General features: G+C 50.0%; 2 protein-coding genes across 4 annotated transcripts; one reads left to right on the top strand and one right to left on the bottom strand.

The window, feature by feature from the left end:
* Window positions 1-644: 644 nt before the first annotated feature.
* ncoa4 (nuclear receptor coactivator 4) lies at window positions 645-8,429 on the bottom strand. Of its 3 annotated transcripts, none has more exons than XM_032552798.1 (11): window positions 8,263-8,429; window positions 4,527-4,650; window positions 3,179-3,319; window positions 2,995-3,086; window positions 2,783-2,891; window positions 2,632-2,712; window positions 2,436-2,561; window positions 1,623-2,309; window positions 1,334-1,555; window positions 1,153-1,245; window positions 645-1,081 (listed from the first exon to the last, which is right to left on the bottom strand). In XM_032552798.1, the coding sequence occupies exons 1-11, from the start codon at window positions 8,298-8,300 to the stop codon at window positions 1,076-1,078; spliced, it is 1,719 nt and encodes a 572-aa protein (XP_032408689.1). In that variant the 5' UTR covers window positions 8,301-8,429; the 3' UTR covers window positions 645-1,075. The 3 variants fall into 3 exon arrangements, with proteins under 3 accessions (XP_032408689.1, XP_032408690.1, XP_032408691.1); XM_032552799.1 differs by having other exon boundaries at window positions 2,665-2,712; XM_032552800.1 differs by lacking the exon at window positions 8,263-8,429 and adding an exon at window positions 7,337-7,449.
* Window positions 8,430-14,292: 5,863 nt separating this feature from the next.
* Window positions 14,293-16,204, top strand: LOC116713371 (trichohyalin-like). Its single transcript, XM_032553515.1, has 5 exons — window positions 14,293-14,315; window positions 14,944-15,236; window positions 15,291-15,421; window positions 15,583-15,911; window positions 15,966-16,204. Exons 1-5 carry the CDS (start codon window positions 14,293-14,295, stop codon window positions 16,201-16,203), a joined length of 1,014 nt encoding a protein of 337 aa, XP_032409406.1. The 3' UTR covers window position 16,204.
* The last annotated feature ends 5,707 nt before the right edge of the window (window positions 16,205-21,911 follow it).

The following is a 21,911-nucleotide window of genomic DNA, read 5'->3' as shown; positions in this document are numbered from 1 at the left end:
CAGCTGCAGAAAGGGGAAATTCCACAATAAAAGCCCAGAGCATCCCAGGCTCCTCCTCTTCCCCAGGTGTACTTGGGTGAGAGGGGCAACAGGTGAGCCGCCTGCTGACAGGAAGCTCCGAGTCAGACGGAAGGCCCTGCTGCTGTGGCTGGGAGACCCCAGTGATCCTCTGATGACATCACAGTGACATCATCACATGGTTTATCAGCAGCGTCCTGCTGGTGGGCGTGGCCAGAGCGGCCACTAAACAGGAAGTTTATCACTAGCAGGGTGGAGCCGGGCCAGAACCTGAACCGGGCCTCCAGAACCTCCAGAGCTCATCATGGTTGGCGCTCATGAGGACCTTCAAGAGTTCTGGTTTCATTCTGATCATCCAGAACCAGGTCACACAGCAGAACCATCTGGATACATTACAGGTCCAATTCATGTCCAGAACTCTGAAACAGAACCAGCCAGAAAAAGGTCCAGTTGATTTGCTGGCTGGTTTTATGTGGAAGGAAACCCAGATGGTTCTGTCTGACCCACAGCACCAGGAAGGGTTAGGAACCAACCAATCAGAAGTCTTATGGGCTTCCTCTCATCCAATCAGATTTGACATGCAGGATGGTAATTGGCTGCCCTTCATAATGACGCCACACACACAATGATGATGTCAGCATTTTTTATTACTGCAGAAAATAAATGACATCAAACAGTAAAAAGCACCAATCAGTGCTGCGTGACTCACTGAGCATGCTGGGAAACTGAGTTCCTCCCAGCAGCTGTGAGGTCAGCAGAGAAAACGATAAAAGATTCAAATTAAACCTAAAAGTAAAGCCCGCCCCCTGCACTGGCTACAAGCTCAAACATTCAGCGATTGGCTACAGTGACTGATGACATCACTGATCAATATCAAGTAAAGTGGCAAGTTTCAGCTCCGGTTCAGTCTGCTGATTGGAGGAGGGCGGTGGGCGGTGATGTCACAGGAAGAAGGCGGTCATGTGATCGATGGCGTTGTGCGCTCATCATCAGCGATAAAGTGACTTCCAGAAGAGAAAGAAGAAGAAGAAGAAATATCCTCTTCATTACCATGAGGTCACATCTGGAGGCAAACAGGAAGTGGCTGTTAGAGGCGAGCCAATCAGGCGCTCCGATCAGCAGCAGGTAACTCACCTGGACAGCAGCGCTGTGCAGCCAGTTTTCTTTGTCTCCGCCCATCTTCATGCAGGAGAAAAGCTCACAGACGGCAGGAAGAGCCAGACGCTCCTGGACAGGAAACAGGAAGTACAATTTACCAGGCTGGACGAAACTGGTTTCAAACCAGTCTAAACCAGTGTGAGCCGGTCTATCCTACCTGAGCCTGGCTCCTCTTCTTCAGCAGCCACTTGTCCTCCTCCTCCTCCTCCTCGGCCGCGCCTCCTGCTGCTCCTCTGGAGGCCGATCCTGGCAGCACCCACAGGTCGGCCTGGAGGGGGCGCTGGAACGGGGAGCAGGTCTGGTTCTGGGAGGCGTGGCTCCTCCTCAGGTTCTCCTCGGCTGCTCCTGGGTGGAGCCAGGCCTCCAGGATGGCCTGAACCTGCAGCAGAGAAGCATTAACGCCTCCATCCACGGCCGACAGCAGCTCTCACCTGATTGGCTGATACCTTCTGCTCCTGCTGCCTGTGGAAGCCGGTGGGCGGGGCGTTCTTGACGGCAGGTGTGGCGGTGGGCGGGGCGTTTTTGTCCACAGGTACGCCGTTCTTGTCCCGGCCCTCCTGCTGTAGCAGCCAGCGGCTCAGCGCCTCCTTCCCACAGTTCTCCTCGCAGACGCAGTCGCCGTAGGAGGAGCACGTCTCGTTGGCCCTGCAGGTCTGCCTCAGTGGCGCCACCTGCTGCAGCCAGAGCTCCAGGTTGGGGGCGGGGCCAGAGCCGGGGCTGGGCAGAGCCTTCAGGCACCGCAGCTGGCCCAGGTTCTCGATCTCCATAGTGCGGCCGGTCTGGCGGCAGGAGGAGCAGTCGGAGGCGCCGCGGCCGGCCAGCCAGTCGCCGGAGGCCCAGTCCTCCTGGAAGGGCCTCAGCACGCGCCGCCATTGCTCGCCGTCACTCATTGCCATGGCAACGGTGGGCGGGGTCACCAGCCAGTCGCTCAGCTCCTCCTCACTCAACTCCGACTCATCGATCTTCTCAATGGAGAAGGAGGAGCTGCAGCTACTGCTGGCCCGCTCCCTGCCCCCCTGGTCCTGGTCCTGGTTCTGGTCCTGGTTCTGGTCATTCAGGAGCCATGCCTCCAGGTCCCTTAGCTGGCCCCAGGCCTTCAGGAAGTCCATGGAGGCTGGGATGGGACAGGAAGTCTGCCAAACAAGAACCAGACTAGGTCAGGCTCCGCCCAACAGAACCAACAGAACCCAAAGTACAGGTTTTTATAGACCAGGAGTCTGCTGATTGGTGGTCCACTAGAACCACCAGGTTCTGCTCACCTTGGTTTCCTTCTGCTTCAGCAGCCAATCCTGAGGGTTCTTACTGGCCTGGTAACCAATCAGAGAGCTGCTGCTAGCTGGACGTTTCCCCAGCAGCCAATCACCCAGAGCCGCCGCCTCCAGCTGCTGCAAACAGAACCAGAACCAGTCAGACCAGAACCAGGACCAGAACCAGTCAGTTCTGACCCAAACTCACCTGCTGTCTGGCTCCAAGTGAGCAGCTCTGTACCTGGGTTCTCTGAGGGGCGGTGCTCCGAGAGGCCACGCCCTCCTCCGCCTGCGCACCAAAACAAGCTGGATCAGAACCAGAACTCGTCCACAGATCACATGACAGACCGTCGTGTTACCTGGGCGGCGATGCTGCCGAACGAGGTGATGGCCTGTCTCAGGGAGCGGGAGTCGGCATGGAAACGCATCTCAGGGGTTTCCTCAGGGGCCAGGCTCAGAGAGGCCAACCTGCACAGCCAGGAGGAGAAAACAAACGCACCTCCGTTCATCAGAGGCTCAGAGGACAATCAGGCGGCTGTGTGTGTGTGTGTGTGTGTGTGTGTGTTCCTACTTCTCCATGCAGCTGGTCAGCTGGTTGCTCAGGTCGTTGTTGTTGTTGGAGTTCTGCAGCTGATGGGCGATGACCTCAAACTGACCTCTGAGCTGCAGGACCAGAGCCACAGGGTAAGAACCAGGTCCAGTGTGTGTGTGTGTGTGTGTGTGTGTGTATGTGTGTGTGTGTGTGTGTGTGTTACCCGGTGCAGCTGGTGCAGCTGGTGTTGCAGCGTCTCTGTCTTGAGGCTCTCCAGCAGCTCTATCTGTCCCAGCAGCCAGACCTCCCTGCAGCGCAGCGCCTCCTGCTGGCGGCTCATGCAGCTCTGCAGCTCCGACCGCACCTGGGTGGAGAGCAGGTGAAGCAGACGCAGGTGAAGCTCCAGCTGCCGATTGACTGACCTCACTGTAACCGGGGCGACTGCTCTGCCAGGCGCTAGCAAAGCCGTTACCGTGGAAACAGTAGCAGAGCGCCAGGAGAGAACTGAGAGCATAAAGAACCGGGTCGGTCCACAGAACAGAACCTGGCTCCTCCAATCAGAACCCAGAACCAGCCAGCAGAACCTCTGACGGGTCAGACGGGTCCAACAGCTGGAGCTGAGCTTCTGTGAGAAGACGGTTATAGTCAGGCTGACCCCGCCCTGACCCCGCCCCGACCCTGCCCTCTCTCCACTTTTAGCAGTTGACTCAGCCAGAGGATCATGGAGGTTCTGGTTCTGGTTGGACCACAAACCCGACCAGACTGAGTCAGCGCTGAGGAAGATGAAGAAGAGTGAGTGTGGCTGGAGAACAGAACCAGAAGCAGGAGCTGACCCGGTCCAGAACCAATTGTGTTCCCTTCTCCAGCCACCAGCCAGCTGGGTGGTTCTAGTGCCGGAAGAAAAACAGCGAGTGACTGAGGGTCACTGCGCGTAACACAAACCCTGTAAATTCTAGACACTAACAGGAACCATAGAATTGCACAAAAATCCGTGAGGGCCGGCGGCGTCCCAGGACCAGATTCAGTGAAAGAGGTGGGGAGCCTGGTGCCAGAAGCCCATTAAAATGCTGTTCACATCGTTTTAAACTGTGTGACTGTGAGCCTGAGTGGGAATAAAAATAGCAGCAGGTATTTTGTTCCATATAACACAGTAGGAGTGTAACAGGTAAACCTTTTATGGATGCAAACTCCACTAAAAACCCACCTGTTTAGGATTGTATTTGAAACATAATCAATTACAAATTTATTGATGGAACTTGACTTAATGCTGCGTTTTGATTATTGATTCTATGTTGCTTTGTGTTTCTGTGTTTGTAATGATGTAAAGCACTTTGAAATGCCTTGCTGCTGAAATGTGCTATACAAATAAAATTTGATTGATTGATTGATTCTTGCCGGTTCTCAGAACCGGTTCTGGCAGCTGATTGGACCAGAGCTGGGTGGGGGGCTGAAAGTTTTCTCATGATATTGAGATCAAAGTCATGATTAGAACCTTTATCAGGACCCTGCAGCAGTGAGTCAGGTTCTGAGAGGTTCTGCTGGGCTCAGAACCAGGTCAGGTAGACACTGACCTCTCTGGCGTTGTCCCTCAGCTGCTGCTCGGCCTTCAGAACCGACCCGATGGCGTCCTCCAGCTGGTCCTGGGCCTCCTGGCACAGCTTCATGCTGCTCACTGCTGCCCCCGCTGGAGACATCCTGAACAGCAGCAGAGGACAGTCATGATGCGGCTCTGGTAAATATGACTGGCTTTGTTATATTAGTATTAAACATGGTGAACTTTATTTCACATGGAAACACTGGATCAGGTCAGGCAGCTCAGTGAGCTGCAGGTTCCTGTCGGGTCTACAGAAAATCTCTTTATGTGCAACATGTTGGGTAAATCCACGTTTATTACGGTAAAAGGTAGGGGTTGAGCAACTTTGTATTTTTTAAGGTTGACTAGAATATGATAAAAGTCGAGTCAAAGTTGAGGTGACGTCATAGTGACGTAAGCGCAAAACGCTTCACAGGAACTTGGAGGCTTTATCAGTTAATTCATGGCAAATATTGATAAAAACCTGCTTTCACTGAGTCTATTACGCAGAATTAGAAGAACCAGAAACAGATCATTCTTCCTGAGCGGCGGAGAAAAGTTCGACAAGTTGCACAATGTCGGGTCTGACTTTTTCTTTCAAACACCGGCTGATGCTGATGATCTCTGGATAGCTGCACATTTAGAAGTTAAATTATCTCACTGACCACAGCGGAACATCACAAACCAACTAATGATGACCGGATCCCGTTTGGTTACAGTTGAATCCAGCAGGACGCTCCGCTGATCAGCAGCGCCTCTCGGAACCGACATGCAGGCGGAGGCAGAGATCGCCTCCATCAGGCCCTCAGAGTGAAGCTTGGACTTGGTGTCCAGATGTTAGGCAGTATTTTTATAAGAGCGTAAAGCTGCCAGGTTAGAAGCTTCAATAGCAGAGAGACGCTGATCAGCTGGAAGGATAAAAAAGCCCGACATCATGACGCGTTGTCCCACATTACTCCTGTAGTCTTTTATTACATTTTTTCGACACTAGTTTATTTGACAGCAATTCCACAGGAAGGGGACAGAGAGGAGAGAAGCCTGGGCCCAGCGAACCGAGGACAGGAGTCAGACTCCAGATACCCGGTCTACGGTCTCTATATGCGGGGCGCCGCCGCGCTAACCACTGCGCCGCCGCGCAATACCTCTATTCCGGTAGCTTTTGGTGGAAATTTTCAGTTACTCTTTGGTAAATTATTTACATTTTTATACAGTTGGAGCTTTCTGACAAACTCATTAGTTCACTTTCTTTCATTTTCTTGGAAAACTCAGTTTCGTCACTGATTGCGACTCGTTGACTGGACCAGTAAAACGTCATTGCAGAGTAAAGAATCGACTAGTGGACTAGTTGGTGCAGCCCCTAGTAAAGGGTGTATTTATCACAGTAGTCACTGTCGTTACCTGGAACTGGTTCCTGATTGGAAGGTCAGCCTGTCGTCATGGTTACCAGTCAGCCATGATGTTTCAGGTTCATGTTTAAGTTTTATAACATTTCTGTTTCTGTGTTTTATTGTTATTAAATTGTGTAATGTTGATAAAGACATCTGGGGCCGTCCAAAAGGACCGATCTGGACCAGAACAGAACCAGAACCAGAACTGAAAGCACCAAGACCTGAATCTAACCTCTCTCTGAGATGCTGTCTTCCACCCTGGCCCGGTTCTGATCTGCTCTCCCACCTGGCCGGGTTTGGGTCATGCTGTGGTTGTGGGAGGAAGCGGGTCAGCGCTGTGGCCCGGTTCTGGAACAAAGCCCCCCCTCTGACTCAGCTGTTTGTGAGCATGGCTCCATTATGCTGCGGGTCACAACGGGTCAGAACCACAACCCAAAGGGAATTACATCAGTCATCCCACTGAACCACCAGAACCACGTCTGGACTGGACCCTGTGGTACCAGAGTGGGCGGGGCCTATCAGCAGCCAGCCTGGATCAGCTGGAGGCTGTTTCTGATAAACACTCTGCAGCTGGCTGACCTCTGACCCCAGGGCTGCTCTGTTGCTATGGAGACCAGGGTTTAAATGGGGTAGGTGGTCTGGTTTCAGCCAATCAGAGGCAGGACACTGAAGGAGGTCACAGAGGTTCTGCTGACCGATAGAATCAGAAAAAACGGGTTCAGAACCGATCACTGATCAATAACCAATGCTGCTGCAGCTGCCACCTCACCTGACCTCTAACCTCTCTGAGGAACTTCAACCTGGAACCAAGAATCACAGACGTGTCAGCAGGAAGAAAAGCTGAACCGGCAGAACTCCTGGTTCTGGAGGAAACGTCCAGATACCAGAGAGAGAGAACACACACACACACACACACACACCTGAAGACACCAGGCAGCTTCAGAACAGAACAGGAACTTCCTTTACTTTGGGGAAGATCAGCCGGACAGCAGCGGGTCAAAGGTCAGCAGCAGCCTGATTATTCAGGTAAACATAAAAACAACAACAAGATGGCCCATCACCTGACGGTGTCATCTTGCTCCTCTGGGTCCAAAACACCTTCAGCCCTCATTAGCCTCCAGAACCACACAGAACCATTTGGAACAGTACCAGCTGGTCTCTAGATCCACCAGAAACTAGCAGACGTGACCAAACTTAACATGTTCGCACTGATCCTAGTTCTGAACTGTTCTTCATAGTAACAATCTGAAGCTCGAAATTGAAAACGGAAGGAAGAAAACAACCGTTCGGCCAAACTGTTCTAAATCCATCCGGTTCGGCCTGAATTTTTCCTCCGACCGGAACCGGATCACTCTGCTTTCACCGCAGATCTTTAATCTGAGCAGAAATGTTCTGGAAACAACCAGGATTAAACTCTTACCTATTTTTCCTTCTCAGACAAAAACAGCTCCGCTTCGCACGGAACGCTTCTGTTCTCGCGATATCCTGCGCTAAACGCCCTCACACACCGAGAGCTCAAAGGAACGCCATTACTGTCTGTACAGCAGCACGTAGGCACCACAAACAGTGAGAGGGAGGGCGGAAACAGCTGGGAACAGCCACACAGAAAACAGGTGAGCAAACCAGCAGGTTGCGCTGCGGTCGAGGAGCAGCCAATGAGCGGTGTCGGGAGGTAGTATCACCCGGTGAGCTGTAGGCTGGGGGACGCGCTGTAACTCTGGAACAGCCGGTGTTCAGGCGGTGAACAGCAGCGGGGGGAGGACTCAAAGCCCCTAGAACAGCCGGAGATTGACGGCTCGTGACACACCGAGAGTTCCCTGGAAGAAGGCGGTGAAAGCAGGTCAGTGAGAGGCCGGAACATTAAGTGGTTCCCTCTACTGACCGCCATGTTGTCTCCTGCCCTCTGTCACCAAGATAAAACCTGCTAGCCTGTCATGAACAACCACTCTGATGACATACTGTGTTCATGTTGATGTTAACAGCTCTTAGGAGCCTGGAGAAGCTCATCTGCCAGCATTTGGCTACTGTCTACACTACAATCAGTGCCGAATATTCAATTAAACTTTATTCACATTAAATATGATTAAAATGCGACAGACCGGAGGGGAAAAACCTGATTAGTGAACCTGTTAAAAGAAAAACTGCATATTTTCAAAGCAGATCTTGTTCAGGCCGGGCCACGTGTCTCCACCGCGAAACTAACATAAACACTGAGTTGAAGTTCCGCCCGAAAAGCTCTAATCAGTCAGAAAACATTTATGAAACACCATAAACTCCCACGGTTTCGTGACGCGGCTAGCAGCTGCCCTCCGGGGCTAAACATAGCCGCTCTGGAGATTCACTCACCGCGTGGCTTTGCTCTGCAGTCTGGACTTGGAGGTCATAAATGATCCGAACCGGTTCGGTGTCACTGCAGCCCGAAAAACGGTCGGTGAACGCCGAGCGCCTCTACAGAACCCCGGCTGCTGACCCAAAGTCACTGCGTCACGGAAAGACAGCAACCAAATGTCGCGATAACTGGACTGAAACTCTCGTTAGTGGGAGACGGAGTGAAGCTGCCCCCTGCTGGTACAAAAGGAGAACCAGAACTATCACTTTCTGTAAGCTTCACTCTGGACTTTCTGTTCCTCCAGTCCTTGATTTTCATCTGAAACCAGAACTCTGGTCCACTGAGCCTCAGTCCAGTTCTGGTTCTGATCTGATTCTGACTGTGGAGATGATGACGACAATAAGATGGATTCTTTATTAAATCAAAAAAGCCCTGACCAGCTCTGACCATTGTCTTCATCAGAATGTCTTGAGAACATAGAGAGTCTTCAGATTCGCTGTAACACAGACTGCTACAGCAGATCCTTCATTTCCCTTTGGGATCAATAACGTATTTTTAAATGTAATTTTCTGGTTTTGATTCTAATTTATTTAACTAAAGACAAAAAACTGTTATTTCAAACATGTCAGAAGGAAGACGGAAATATTTTATTGTAAATTAGGACTTTTTGAAACTGTTGAGACAGAAAAATGTTTTTAAATTGCACAGCAGATCAATCAAACTTTATTATTCACTAAAACACAAGAAATAGAACTGCAGCAAATAGACAAAAGAGTTAACGTTTGAATCTCTAACAGGAGGAAACTCCTCAGACTGAACTCAGCACAGAATCACTGAAGAACCAGAACCAGACCAGAACCAGGAGTCAGCGGTTCACTGAGTGTGCGGTGGAGGAACCAGCAAGCCTTGGGAACCTCTGGAGGAGAACATGGAGAACTAAAGTATCTGATCTGCAGATCTATTTGCTACAGATCTGCAGGAACAGAGTCGCTCAATGCAGCCGGTCCTCTTGTGACACGCTTATCAAAATATTCACAAAGATCCAAAACGTTTGTTACTAAAGAACAAAAAAAAATCAACAAGGCGTGTTCAAATTAATGACCCAACAACAATAATAGTCTAGTAATTATTGTTTCAACAAGGTGTTGTCCTCTCCTTGGGCTGCCTCCTTATCGTGGTGGAGGGGTTTGAGTGCCCCAATGATCCTAGGAGCTGTGCTGTCTGGGGCTTCATGCCCCTGGTAGGGTCACCCAAGGCAGACAGGTCCTAGGTGAGGGACCAGACAAAGCGCAGCCCGAAGACCCCAATGATGGATAAAAACATTGGACTTGGCGTTCCCTCGCCCGGACGCGGGTCACCGGGGCCCCACTCTGGAGCCAGGCCTGGAGGGGGGGCACGATGGCGAGCGCCTGGTGACCGGGCTTTTACCCATGGAGCCCGGCCGGGCTCAGCCCGAAGAGGAAACATGGGTCCCCCCTCCCATGGGCCCACCACCCATGAGAGGGGCCAAAGGGGTCGGGTGCAGTGTGGGATGGGTGACGGCAGAGGGAGGGGACCCTGGCAGTCCGATCCATTGTTGCAGAAGCTGGCTCTTGGGACGTGGAATGTCACCTCTCTGGTGGGGAAGGAGCCGGAGCTAGTGTGTGAGGTCGAGAGGTTCCGGCTAGAAATAGTCGGTCTCACCTCGACGCATGGCTCTGGTTCTGGAACCAGCCTCCTTGAGAGGGGCTGGACATACTTCCACTCTGGAGTTGCCCAAGGTGAGAGGCGTCGGGCAGGAGTGGGCATACTTGTTGCTCCCCATCTCGGCGCCTGTACGTTGGGGTTTACCCCGGTGAACGAGAGGGTAGCCTCCCTCCGCCTACGGGTGGGGGGACGGGTCCTGACTGTAGTTTGTGCTTACGGGCCGAACGACTGTTCAGATTACCCACCCTTTTTGGAGTCCTTAGAGGGGGTACTGGAGAGTGCTCCTCCTGGGGACTCCCTTGTTCTGCTGGGGGACTTCAACGCTCACGTGGGCAATAACAGTGAGACCTGGAGGGGCGTGGTTGGGAGGAACGGCCCCCCCGATCTGAACTCGAACGGTGTTCTGTTGTTGGACTTCTGTGCTCGTCATGGATTGGCCATAACGAACACCATGTTCAGGCATAAGGGTGTCCATATGTGCACTTGGCACCAGGACACCCTAGGCCGCAGTTCGATGATCGACTTTGTCATTGTTTCATCGGATCTGCGGCCGTATGTCTTGGACACTCGGGTGAAGAGGTGCGGAGCTGTCCACTGACCACTACCTGGTGGTGAGTTGGCTCCGGTGGTGGGGGAGGAAGCCGGTCAGACCTGGCAGGCCCAAACGTGTTGTGAGGGTCTGCTGGGATCGTCTGGCGGAATCCCCTGTGAGACGGAGCTTTAACTCCCATCTCCGGCAGAACTTCGAACACGTCCTGGGGGACGTGGGGGACATGGAGTCTGAGTGGACCGTGTTCCGTGCCTCCATTGTCGAGGTGGCCGATCGGAGCTGTGGCCGCATGGTTGTCGGTGCCTGTCGCGGCGGCAACCCTCGAACCCGTTGGTGGACACCTTCGGTGAGGGTTGCCATCAGGCTGAAGAAAGAGTCCTACCGGGCCTTTTTGGCTTGTGGGACTCCGGAAGCAGCTGATGGGTACCGGCGGGCGAAGCGACATGTGGCTCGGGTGGTTACTGAGGCAAAAACTCGGGCGTGGGAGGAGTTTGGAGAGGCCATGGAGAAAGACTTCCGTACGGCTTCGAGGCGATTCTGGTCCACCATCCGGCGTCTTGGGGGGGGGAAGCAGTGCGGCACCGACACTGTTTATAGTGGGGATGGGGTGCTGCTGACCTCTACTCAGGACGTTGTGGGCCGGTGGGCAGAGTACTTCGAAGACCTCCTCAACCCACCAACATGCCTTCCATTGAAGAAGCTGAGCCTGGGGACTCTGGGTTGGGCTCTCCAATCTCTGGGGACGAGGTCGCCAAGGTGGTTAAAAAGCTCCTCGGTGGCAAGGCCCCGGGGGTGGATGAGATCCGCCCGGATGAGATCCGCCCGGAGTTCCTTAAGGCTCTGGATGTTGTATGGTTGTGTTGGCTGACGCGACTCTGCAATATTGCATGGACATCGGGGGCAGTTCCCATGGATTGGCAGACCGGGGTGGTGGTCCCCCTGTTCAAAAAGGGGGACCGGAGGGTGTGCTCTAATTATAGAGGGGTCACACTCTTAAGCCTCCCTGGCAAGGTCTATTCAGGGGTCCTGGAGAGGAGGGTCCGTCGGATAGTCGAACCTCAGATTTAGGAAGAGCAGTTTGGTTTTCATCCTGGTCGTGGAACACTGGACCAGCTCTACACCCTCGGCAGGGTCCTGGAGGGTGCGTGGGAGTTCGCCCAACCAGTCTACATGTGTTTTGTGGACGTGGAGAAGGCGTTCGACCGTGTCCCTCGGGGAGCCCTGTGGGGGGTTCTCCGGGAGTATGGGGTACCGGGCCCTTTGATACGGGCTGTCAGGTCCCTGTATGACCGGTGTCAGAGCCTGGTCCGCATTGCCGGCAGTAAGTCGGGCTCGTTTCCGGTGAGAGTTGGACTCCGCCAGGGCTGCCCTTTGTCACCGATTCTGTTCATTACTTTCATGGACAGAATCTCTAGACCAGCCAAGGTGTTGAGGGGATCCGATTTGGTGGCCTTAGGATCTCATCTCTGCTTTTTGCAGACGATGTGGTCCTACTGGCCTCATCAGGTCATGATCTGCAGCTCTCGCTGGAGCGGTTCGCAGCCGAGTGCGAAGCGGCCGGGATGGGGATCAGTGCCTCCAAATCCGAGGCCATGGTCTTGAGCCGGAAAAGGGTAGAGTGCCTTCTCCGGGTCAGGGGGGCTGTCCTGCCCCAGGTGGAGGAGTTCAAGTATCTCGGGATCTTGTTCACGAATGGGGGAAGAAGGGAGCGGGAGATCAACAGGCGGATTGGCACAGCGTCTGCCGTCAAGCGGGCGCTGTACCGGTCCGTCGTGGTGAAAAGAGAGCTGAGCCATAAAGCGAAGCTCTCGATTTACTGGTTGATCTACGTTCCCACCCTCATCTATGGTCATGAGCTTTGGGTCATGACCGAAAGAACGAGATCGCGGATACAAGTGGCCGAAATGGGTTTTTTCCGCAGGGTGTCTGGGCTCTCCCTTAGAGATAGGGTGAGAAGCTCAGTCATCCGGGAGGGACTCAGAGTAGAGCCGCTGCTCCTTCACATCGAGAGGAGCCAGTTGAGGCTTGGGCATCTGGTCAGGATGCCTCCTGGACGCCTCCCTGGTGAGGTGTTCCGGGCACGTCCCACCAGGAGGAGGCCCTGGGGAAGACCCAGGACACGCTGGAGGGACTATGTCTCTCGGCTGGCCTGGGAACACCTCGGGATTCCCCCGGAAGAGCTGGAAGAAGTGGCCAGGGAGAGGGAAGTCTGGGCCTCCCTTCTGAAGCTGCTACCCCCGCGACCCGACCCCGGATAAGCGGAAGAAGATGGATGGATGGATGAAATGTGAGTATTCAGGAAGTGACCCAAAGACAGACGGAGGACAGAACACACAATAAATGTTAGGTACCCTCAGTGGAGCTGATTATTTATTTATTGTAATCATTTCTGTCATTATAATATAAAAAACACACCATTTCACTATGAATTTATTTGTTTATACAATAATATATATTTGATAATGAATGTAGAAATCATTATTTTATGGATAAAAGAAAAAACATAAATTGCTCTTGGGGCCCCCTGGTGGCCGCGGTAGGTACCGCACGCTTCGCCGGTACCGAGCTGCCGTTCAGAACATCCAAAGGTCCAAAGCTCCGGTCAGAAGTTAAGTTAGTAAAACTATGTCTCAGAAAAGGACTGATCCTTCAGGGAGGGAGAAAAGAAAGAGGAAGAATAGAAAAAGCCAAGATAAAGGTTTGTTTTAATGAGCCTTGCTAATGTAATGTAAAGATTAGTAAAGCTGCTAACAGAACATTAGCTTGATAGCGACCTGGACCGGTCCAGTTCAGCAGCCAAACATTTATGCTAGGGTCTCTATGCTAGAGTTTAAACTTTAAATGAGTTGATTCTCATGGTGGCTCTGGATATTTCTGAGCTATTTTGGCTTCAAACCGTGTTTAATAAGAATAATTAAAACTTGTCAATGTTTGACGTTGTTAGCTAAATGTTTTTCCGTCAGGCTACAAGCTGCTACATGATGAGCTGCTCTATGTTGTTTGCTGCTGAGCAAAATCATTTAGTGGCTAAAAACATTATTTTTACATCAACTTCTAAGTTATGAGAAACTTCTGTTAAAATCATTTGAAGGCTCAGAATCAGTCCGGTACCGGTACCGGTCCACTTTCTCAGGGGAGAAAGACTCACCTGGTATAAATTACATTTTAGCTATTGGAGTAATGCTTAGGTGAAATTAATTTAATCAAAGAATGTCATGAATATGTGTGTAGAGCTGCACCGATTGCAGTTTTCTGGCCGATCCCTGGTTACCGATCTTTAAAAAGCCTGACCTGATTTTGATTTTGGCTGAAATGAATTTTTAAATGTCGCTAAATGTAGCAAGAAAGTCACTGAGTTGGTAACAGTGGGGTGAATATTGTTAGCTGTAAACGTTCAGACCTGGTGGGGCGGTCTGTCAGTCTGTCAGGTTAGACTCTAACCTCTCACTGCAGAGCAGAAGAGGACAGAGATGATTTATAAACCTTTGCTGATGAAGATAAGATCAGCTTCACATGTAAGTATCGGCCAATCACGATCCACCAAAATGAAGGAAATCGGCTCCCAGAAATCAACTGGTTGATAAATCAGTTGGCCAATAAATGTATCCTATTATACATGTATATAATGTAAACCACTTCTAGAGATGCAATAAGTTTATAGCAGGTGTGTGAATGACCTAATGATCAGACTGCTGATTGCAGCCGGTCCACATTGTTAGCAGAACCAGAGGGCCCCAAAACCACATTTGTCTCAGGGACCCATGGAGGCTTGGGCCGGCCCTGCTGTCAGTTGCAAGATAATATTGCTAAGATGATCTATGATCGCTCTGATAAGTTAGAAAATACTGTATGGTCAAACGTAACACCGTTAGCATCGATGCTCTGAAGAAGTTAGTTGACTTCATATTTATAGAAATTGAAACATTGAAATCTGACATGAAAGCTGTGAAATAAATATCCGAAAACACTTTGGAAACTTTCTGAAGTAGAAATGAGAATAAAGGAAACGGAGCAACACCAGAATAGGAAGGAAACGGAGCGACACCAGAATAGGAAGGAAACGGAGCGACATCAGAGTAGGAAGGAAACGGAGCGACACCAGACTAGGAAGGAAACGGATCGACGCCAGAGTAGGAAGGAAACGGAGCGACATCAGAGTAGGAAGGAAACGGAGCGACACCAGAATAGGAAGGAAACAGAGCGACGCCAGAGTAGGAAGGAAACAGAGCGACATCAAAGTAGGAAGGAAACGGAGCGACTCCAGAGTAGGAAGGAAACAGAGCGACGCCAGAGTAGGAAGGAAACGGAGCAACGCCAGAGTAGGAAGGAAACGGAGCGACAATAGAGTAGGAAGGAAACGGAGCGACGCCAGAGTAGGAAGGAAACGGAGCGACGCCAGAGTAGGAAGGAAACGGAGCGACAATAGAGTAGGAAGGAAACGGAGCGACGCCAGAATATGAAGGAAACGGAGCGACGCCAGAATAGGAAGGAAACGGAGCGACAATAGCGTAGGAAGGAAACGGAGCGACTCCAGAGTAGGAAGGAAACAGAGCGACGCCAGAATAGGATGGAAACGGAGCGACAATAGCGTAGGAAGGAAACGGAGCGACTCCAGAGTAGGAAGGAAACGGAGCGACAATAGCGTAGGAAGGAAACGGAGCGACTCCAGAGTAGGAAGGAAACGGAGCGACGCCAGAGTAGGAAGGAAACGGAGCGACGCCAGAGTAGAAAGGAAACGGAGCGACGCCAGAATAGGAATTAAACGGAGCGACAATAGCGTAGGAAGGAAACGGAGCGACTCCAGAGTAGGAAGGAAACGGAGCGACGCCAGAGTAGGAAGGAAACAGAGCGACGCCAGAGTAGAAAGGAAACGGAGCGACAATAGCGTAGGAAGGAAACGGAGCGACTCCAGAGTAGGAAGGAAACGGAGCGACGCCAGAGTAGGAAGGAAACGGAGCGACGCCAGAGTAGAAAGGAAACGGAGCGACAATAGCGTAGGAAGGAAACGGAGCGACGCCAGAATAGGAATTAAACGGAGCGACAATAGCGTAGGAAGGAAACGGAGCGACTCCAGAGTAGGAAGGAAACGGAGCGACGCCAGAGTAGGAAGGAAACGGAGCGACATCAGAGTAGGAAGGAAACGGAGCGACACCAGACTAGGAAGGAAACGGATCGACGCCAGAGTAGGAAGGAAACGGAGCGACATCAGAGTAGGAAGGAAACGGAGCGACACCAGAATAGGAAGGAAACGGAGCGACGCCAGAGTAGGAAGGAAACAGAGCGACATCAGAGTAAGAAGGAAACGGAGCGACTCCAGAGTAGGAAGGAAACAGAGCGACGCCAGAGTAGGAAGGAAACGGAGCAACGCCAGAGTAGGAAGGAAACGGAGCGACGCCAGAGTAGGAAGGAAACGGAGCAACGCCAGAGTAGGAAGGAAACGGAACGACAATAGAGTAGGAAGGAAACGGAGCGACGCCAAAGTAGGAAGGAAACGGAGCGACGCCAGAGTAGGAAGGAAACGGAGCGACGCCAGAGTAGGAAGGAAACGGAGCGACTCCAGAGTAGGAAGGAAACGGAGCGACGCCAGAGTAGGAAGGAAACAGAGCGACATCAGAGTAGGAAGGAAACGGAGCGACTCCAGAGTAGGAAGGAAACAGAGCGACGCCAGAGTAGGAAGGAAACGGAGCAACGCCAGAGTAGGAAGGAAACGGAGCGACAATAGAGTAGGAAGGAAACGGAGCGACGCCAGAGTAGGAAGGAAACGGAGCGACGCCAGAGTAGGAAGGAAACGGAGCGACAATAGAGTAGGAAGGAAACGGAGCGACGCCAGAATAGGAAGGAAACCGAGCGACGCCAGAATAGGAAGGAAACGGAGCGACAATAGCGTAGGAAGGAAACGGAGCGACTCCAGAGTAGGAAGGAAACAGAGCGACGCCAGAATAGGATGGAAACGGAGCGACAATAGCGTAGGAAGGAAACGGAGCGACTCCAGAGTAGGAAGGAAACAGAGCGACGCCAGAGTAGGAAGGAAACAGAGCGACATCAGAGTAGGAAGGAAACGGAGCGACTCCAGAGTAGGAAGGAAACAGAGCGACGCCAGAGTAGGAAGGAAACGGAGCAACGCCAGAGTAGGAAGGAAACGGAGCGACAATAGAGTAGGAAGGAAACGGAGCGACGCCAGAGTAGGAAGGAAACGGAGCGACGCCAGAGTAGGAAGGAAACGGAGCGACGCCAGAGTAGGAAGGAAACGGAGCGACAATAGAGTAGGAAGGAAACGGAGCGACGCCAGAATATGAAGGAAACGGAGCGACGCCAGAATAGGAAGGAAACCGAGCGACAATAGCGTAGGAAGGAAACGGAGCGACTCCAGAGTAGGAAGGAAACAGAGCGACAATAGCGTAGGAAGGAAACGGAGCGACGCCAGAATAGGAATTAAACGGAGCGACAATAGCGTAGGAAGGAAACGGAGCGACTCCAGAGTAGGAAGGAAACGGAGCGACAATAGCGTAGGAAGGAAACGGAGCGACGCCAGAATAGGAATTAAACGGAGCGACAATAGCGTAGGAAGGAAACGGAGCGACTCCAGAGTAGGAAGGAAACAGAGCGACAATAGCGTAGGAAGGAAACGGAGCGACGCCAGAATAGGAAGGAAACCGAGCGACAATAGCGTAGGAAGGAAACGGAGCGACTCCAGAGTAGGAAGGAAACGGAGCGACAATAGCGTAGGAAGGAAACGGAGCGACGCCAGAATAGGAATTAAACGGAGCGACAATAGCGTAGGAAGGAAACGGAGCGACTCCAGAGTAGGAAGGAAACAGAGCGACGCCAGAGTAGGAAGGAAACGGAGCGACAATAGCGTAGGAAGGAAACGGAGCGACGCCAGAATAGGAATTAAACGGAGCGACAATAGCGTAGGAAGGAAACGGAGCGACTCCAGAGTAGGAATTAAACGGAGCGACTCCAGAGTAGGACGGAAACGGAGCGACAATAGCGTAGGAAGGAAACTTTCAATTCAATCCAGTTCAGTTCAGTTCAGTCCAGTTCAGTTCAGTTCAGTTCAATTCAGTCCAGTCCAGTCCAGTCCAGTCCAGTTCAGTATGTGTCAGTGATTGATCATCAACATCATGTGTTGTTCCTGAAAACAGGAAGTGTCATGTTTTACTGTGAACGGTCGCTATCTTACCCCTCTGACCTAATCAACGTGAAACTGAGTCCAGAGACAGAAGACATGTTGGCGTGTTGTGGATTCCAACCCCGACTGGCTTCGATGGAGCAGGTGGGCGTGGCGGCGTGGCGAAGTGACCTATAACACCGCTGCCATACGTTTGGCTCTAGATTCTACAGTTTTGAGCCAAGCTGCTCCAAAATCACTAGGATGGATCCTTATCCATCCTCGAACAGGAATGCATAACAGTCGTTGACGGGCGTGGCTTTCTCTATAGCGCCCCCTACAATATTTTAAAAAATCAGCCCCAAGCCATGCTTTAACCTAGAATTATGAAACGTGGTACACATGTGTATCTTGTGAGGGCGTACAAAAAAGTCTCTTGGAGCCATGGTCTAAACCCAACATGAAGTCGGCCATTTTGGATGAAATCGGTCATTTTCTCTTTTTTTTATAGACTTTGTATCTGATCGAACTCCTCCTACAATTTTTCAGATACAGACTTCAGAATCTTTCAGCACAGTCTTGAGGCATTGAAGGTCAAAAGTTATCAAAAGATTTCTCGTACATCAAAGCATGTGGGTGTGGCTAAGTGTCAAACTTTGACTATTCGCCATGAAACATCAAGGTTCAATAACTTCCACATGCAAGGTCACAGCTGCATCAGACTTCCTATGTCTTTCTACAGACCAGTCCTGATCACATTGTCATGGTTAGTTAATGACATCACCTTAGCCCTGCCCACTTCCGACAGGAAGTCACCTGTTTTTTCTGCTGTATGTCTTACTTTTACTCTATTATTTACAGTAAACCCTTATTTTTTGCGGGGGTTGGGTTCCAAAAAGAACCCGTGATATTCGAAATCCGTAAAATAGTTACCTTTTTTTTTTACAATTATTATACAGCATAATTAAATACTCTACATTGAAACCAAAGAACAAAACCTGTTTTCAGGCCCAAGCATTTTTTGAAACAAATAGAACGTTTTCTTACAAATAACTACAGTAAAATAATCATTTTAATCATCAATATGAAGTACAGTAGGACGAATTGTGACTGGCGTATTTCTCTGTTCCTCTGACTGTGACGCTGTGGCCTGACTTCTCTCTCTACTGGCTTTTTCTTCTGAAGCCTGAGGTGCAGGTGTGTTTTTTCGGAAGAAGAACATACACTCAACAAAAATATAAACGCTACACTTTTGTTTTTGTTCCCATTTTTCATGAGATGGACTCAAAGATCTAAAATTCATTCCAGATAAACAATATTACCATTTCTTTCAAATGTCCACAAATCTGTCTAAATGTTTGATAGTGAGCACTTCTGCTTTGCTGAGATAATCCATCCCACCTCACAGGTGTGTCACATCAAGATGCTGATCTGACATCATGATTAGTGCACAGGTGTACCTTATACTGCCCACAATAAAAGGCCACTCTGAAATGCGCAGTTTTGTCTCTCAGCAAAATGCCACAGATGTTGCAAGCATTGAGGGAGCGTGCAATTGGCATGCTGACAGCAGCAATGTCAACCAGATCTGCTGCTCGTGCATTGAATGTTCATTTCTCCACCTTAAACCGTCTCCAAAGGTGTTTCAGAGAATATGGCAGTATATCCAACCGGCCTCACTACCTCAGACCACGTGTAACCACACCAGCCCAGGACCTCCACATCCTGCAGGTTCACCTCCAAGATCATCTGAGACCAGCCACTCAGACAGCTGCTGAAACAACTGGTTTGCATAACCAAAGAATTTCTGCACAAACTGTCAGAAACCGTCTCAGGGAAGCTCAACTGCTTGCTCGTCGTCCTCATCGGGGTCTTAACCTGCTGTAACAGACTTGAGTGGGCAAATGCTCACATTCGATGGCGTCTGGCACGTTGGAGAGGTGTTCTCTTCACGGATGAATCTCGGTTTACATTGTTCAGGGCAGATGGCAGACAGCGTGTGTGGCGTCGTGTGGGTGAGCGCTTTGCTGATGCCAATGTTGTGGATGGAGTGGCCCATGGTGGTGGTGGGGTTATGGTATGGGCAGGCATCTGTTATGGACGAAGAACACAGCTGCATTTTATTGATGGCATTTTGAATGCACAGAGATACCGTGATGAGATCCTGAGGCCCATTGTTGTGCCATACATCCATGAACATCACCTCATGTTTCAGCAAGATAATGCACGGCCCCATGTTGCAAGGATCTGTACACAATTCTTGGAAGCTGAAAATGTCCCAGTTCTTTGATGGCCAGCATACTCACCGGACATGTCACCCATTGAGCATGTTTGGGATGTGCTTGACCGGCGTATACGAAAGCGTGTACCAGTTCCCACTAATATCCAGCAACTTCGCAGAGCCATTGAAGAGGAGTGGACCAACATTCCACAGGCCACAATTGACAATCTGATAAACTCTATGCGAAGAAGATGTGTTACACTGCATGAGGCAAATGGTGGTCACACCAGCTACTGACTGGTTCTGAGTCCCCAGACCCCCAATAAAGCAAAAAAAAAAAAAGCACATTTCAGAGTGGCCTTTTATTGTGGGCAGTATAAGGTACACCTGTGCACTAATCATGATGTCAGATCAGCATCTTGATGTGACACACCTGTGAGGTGGGATGGATTATCTCAGCAAAGCAGAAGTGCTCACTATCAAACATTTAGACAGATTTGTGGACATTTGAAAGAAATGGTAATATTGTTTATCTGGAATGAATTTTAGATCTTTGAGTCCATCTCATGAAAAATGGGAGCAAAAACAAAAGTGTTGTGTTTATATTTTTAAGTGTAGTTATCGGTAGTTGCTGTCGCTATTTTTTTTCTGGGAAAAACCATTTACCAAAATTTGCTGTATTATGTATATTTAAATACTGTAACGTTATTGGTGCACAGGTAGAGAAGAACCGTGGAGACTGTTTAGCCAATCAGGACGCAGAACACAATGCACTGTGAAAAAAAACCGCACAAAAAAAGCCGTGAAAGGTGAACCGCGTTATAGCGAGGGATCACTGTACATGGATTTAATCCTGTGCCAACTGACAAAAAATGATGATGAACCGTGTGGGCGTGGCCAAATGGCGAATTGCAGTCCGTCGCCATATGCACAGATTGTTTCTAAATCACACATGGATCATCCGATTTGCACCAAACTGGATATGTATGACCTCTGTTCACCTCTAAAGAGCCCAACAGCATTGACTTGTAATTTGACTCGACTGCGCCCCCTAGGTTATTCCATCAGCTATATCTCCTCGCTACATCAGTCGATCTGCACAAGATTTTTTCAGCATCGTCGGGAAGCGTTGCCGAACGCATCGTTGCGTATCGCCTAGCGGACGGGCGCAGGACCTGCGCGAGAGCGTCTGCGGCGGCTGGCGGGTGGCGGTACCGGAACCCCCGCGGTGGCCAATAGGCCGGAGTGGTGCTGAGCTGCGAGGGCCGCCCGACGCCGCTTGCGGCTTTAATTTATTTTATTCCTGGCTTTCATTAAGCTGCTGAATTACTTCATGTTTTTCTTTACTTGACAAGCAGCTTATAAATTTATTTATAAATGACTTTAGTTTGCCGTCTGTAATATTGTTACTGTAAACAAGTCATTATTTGGCGGTTAATCAGAACAAAATATGTTGTTTTGTGGCTTTTTTGTCCCTATACTTTAAAATATTTTAGTTTAATTACACTCTTTATTACTAAACTTTGCTAAATAGACTTTGGTAACGATGCTATGTGGGATTGAATCTGTGTAAAAGTGTAATATTAGTGTATATTAATCATATCCCATCACTCCAGTGACATATTGTGGCTGCTGCTGAAAACAGACAGAAAACGGATCAATGCTCTGATCTGTATTTGTCTTTAATTTAATTCCAATAAAAACCTGTTTCCTCTGATACTGTTTTATCCTTACTAACCTCTGTATCTAAAATATTTTAACAGGTAGGATATTCTAGTAAAGGATTAGTGCAAACATCTACAGCTTTTCATTTTAAACAGGTAGATATTCAGATGAAGGAAGTCATCTTCTTGTGGTTTCGTCATGGATAGAAATTGTTCTGATGCTAAGCTAACCATAACTGCTAAGCTTCCACTTCAGTCACTCTAATAATGTTATAAAATATATTTTACAACAACCTGCTGTAGTTTCTGTTTGTAAACATGACAGTAATAAAAAGGCGACTTTTTTACTAGCAGAGCAGGAGTTAAATTAATCAGCCATCGCTGTGTTCAGGGAGCGATTATTAATAATCGCAAAATAAAGATCAAGCCTAAAA

This window comes from Xiphophorus hellerii, chromosome 22 (genome assembly GCF_003331165.1).
Source record: "Xiphophorus hellerii strain 12219 chromosome 22, Xiphophorus_hellerii-4.1, whole genome shotgun sequence".
NCBI lineage: Eukaryota > Metazoa > Chordata > Actinopteri > Cyprinodontiformes > Poeciliidae > Xiphophorus > Xiphophorus hellerii.
The sequence above is the reverse complement of the archived record's forward strand: the minus strand, read 5'-3'. Positions and strand labels throughout refer to the sequence as shown.

Bases quoted from the DNA above. Each gene is read 5' to 3' on its own strand.
- ncoa4 (XM_032552798.1), bottom strand. From the start codon at position 8,300: ATGACCTCCAAGTCCAGACTGCAGAGCAAAGCCACGCG. The intron at 3,320-4,526 runs GTCAGTGTCTAC...CTCTCCACCCAG, and splicing joins TGAGGGACAACGCCAGAGAG to GTGCGGTCGGAGCTGCAGAG. The intron at 2,713-2,782 runs GTAACACGACGG...TTTGGTGCGCAG, and splicing joins TCGGCAGCATCGCCGCCCAG to GCGGAGGAGGGCGTGGCCTC.
- LOC116713371 (XM_032553515.1), top strand. From the start codon at position 14,293: ATGATCTATGATCGCTCTGATAA. The intron at 15,422-15,582 runs GTAGGAAGGAAA...GAGCGACGCCAG, and splicing joins GGAAACGGAGCGACGCCAGA to AGTAGGAAGGAAACGGAGCG. The intron at 15,912-15,965 runs GAAGGAAACGGA...ACGCCAAAGTAG, and splicing joins ACGGAGCAACGCCAGAGTAG to GAAGGAAACGGAGCGACGCC.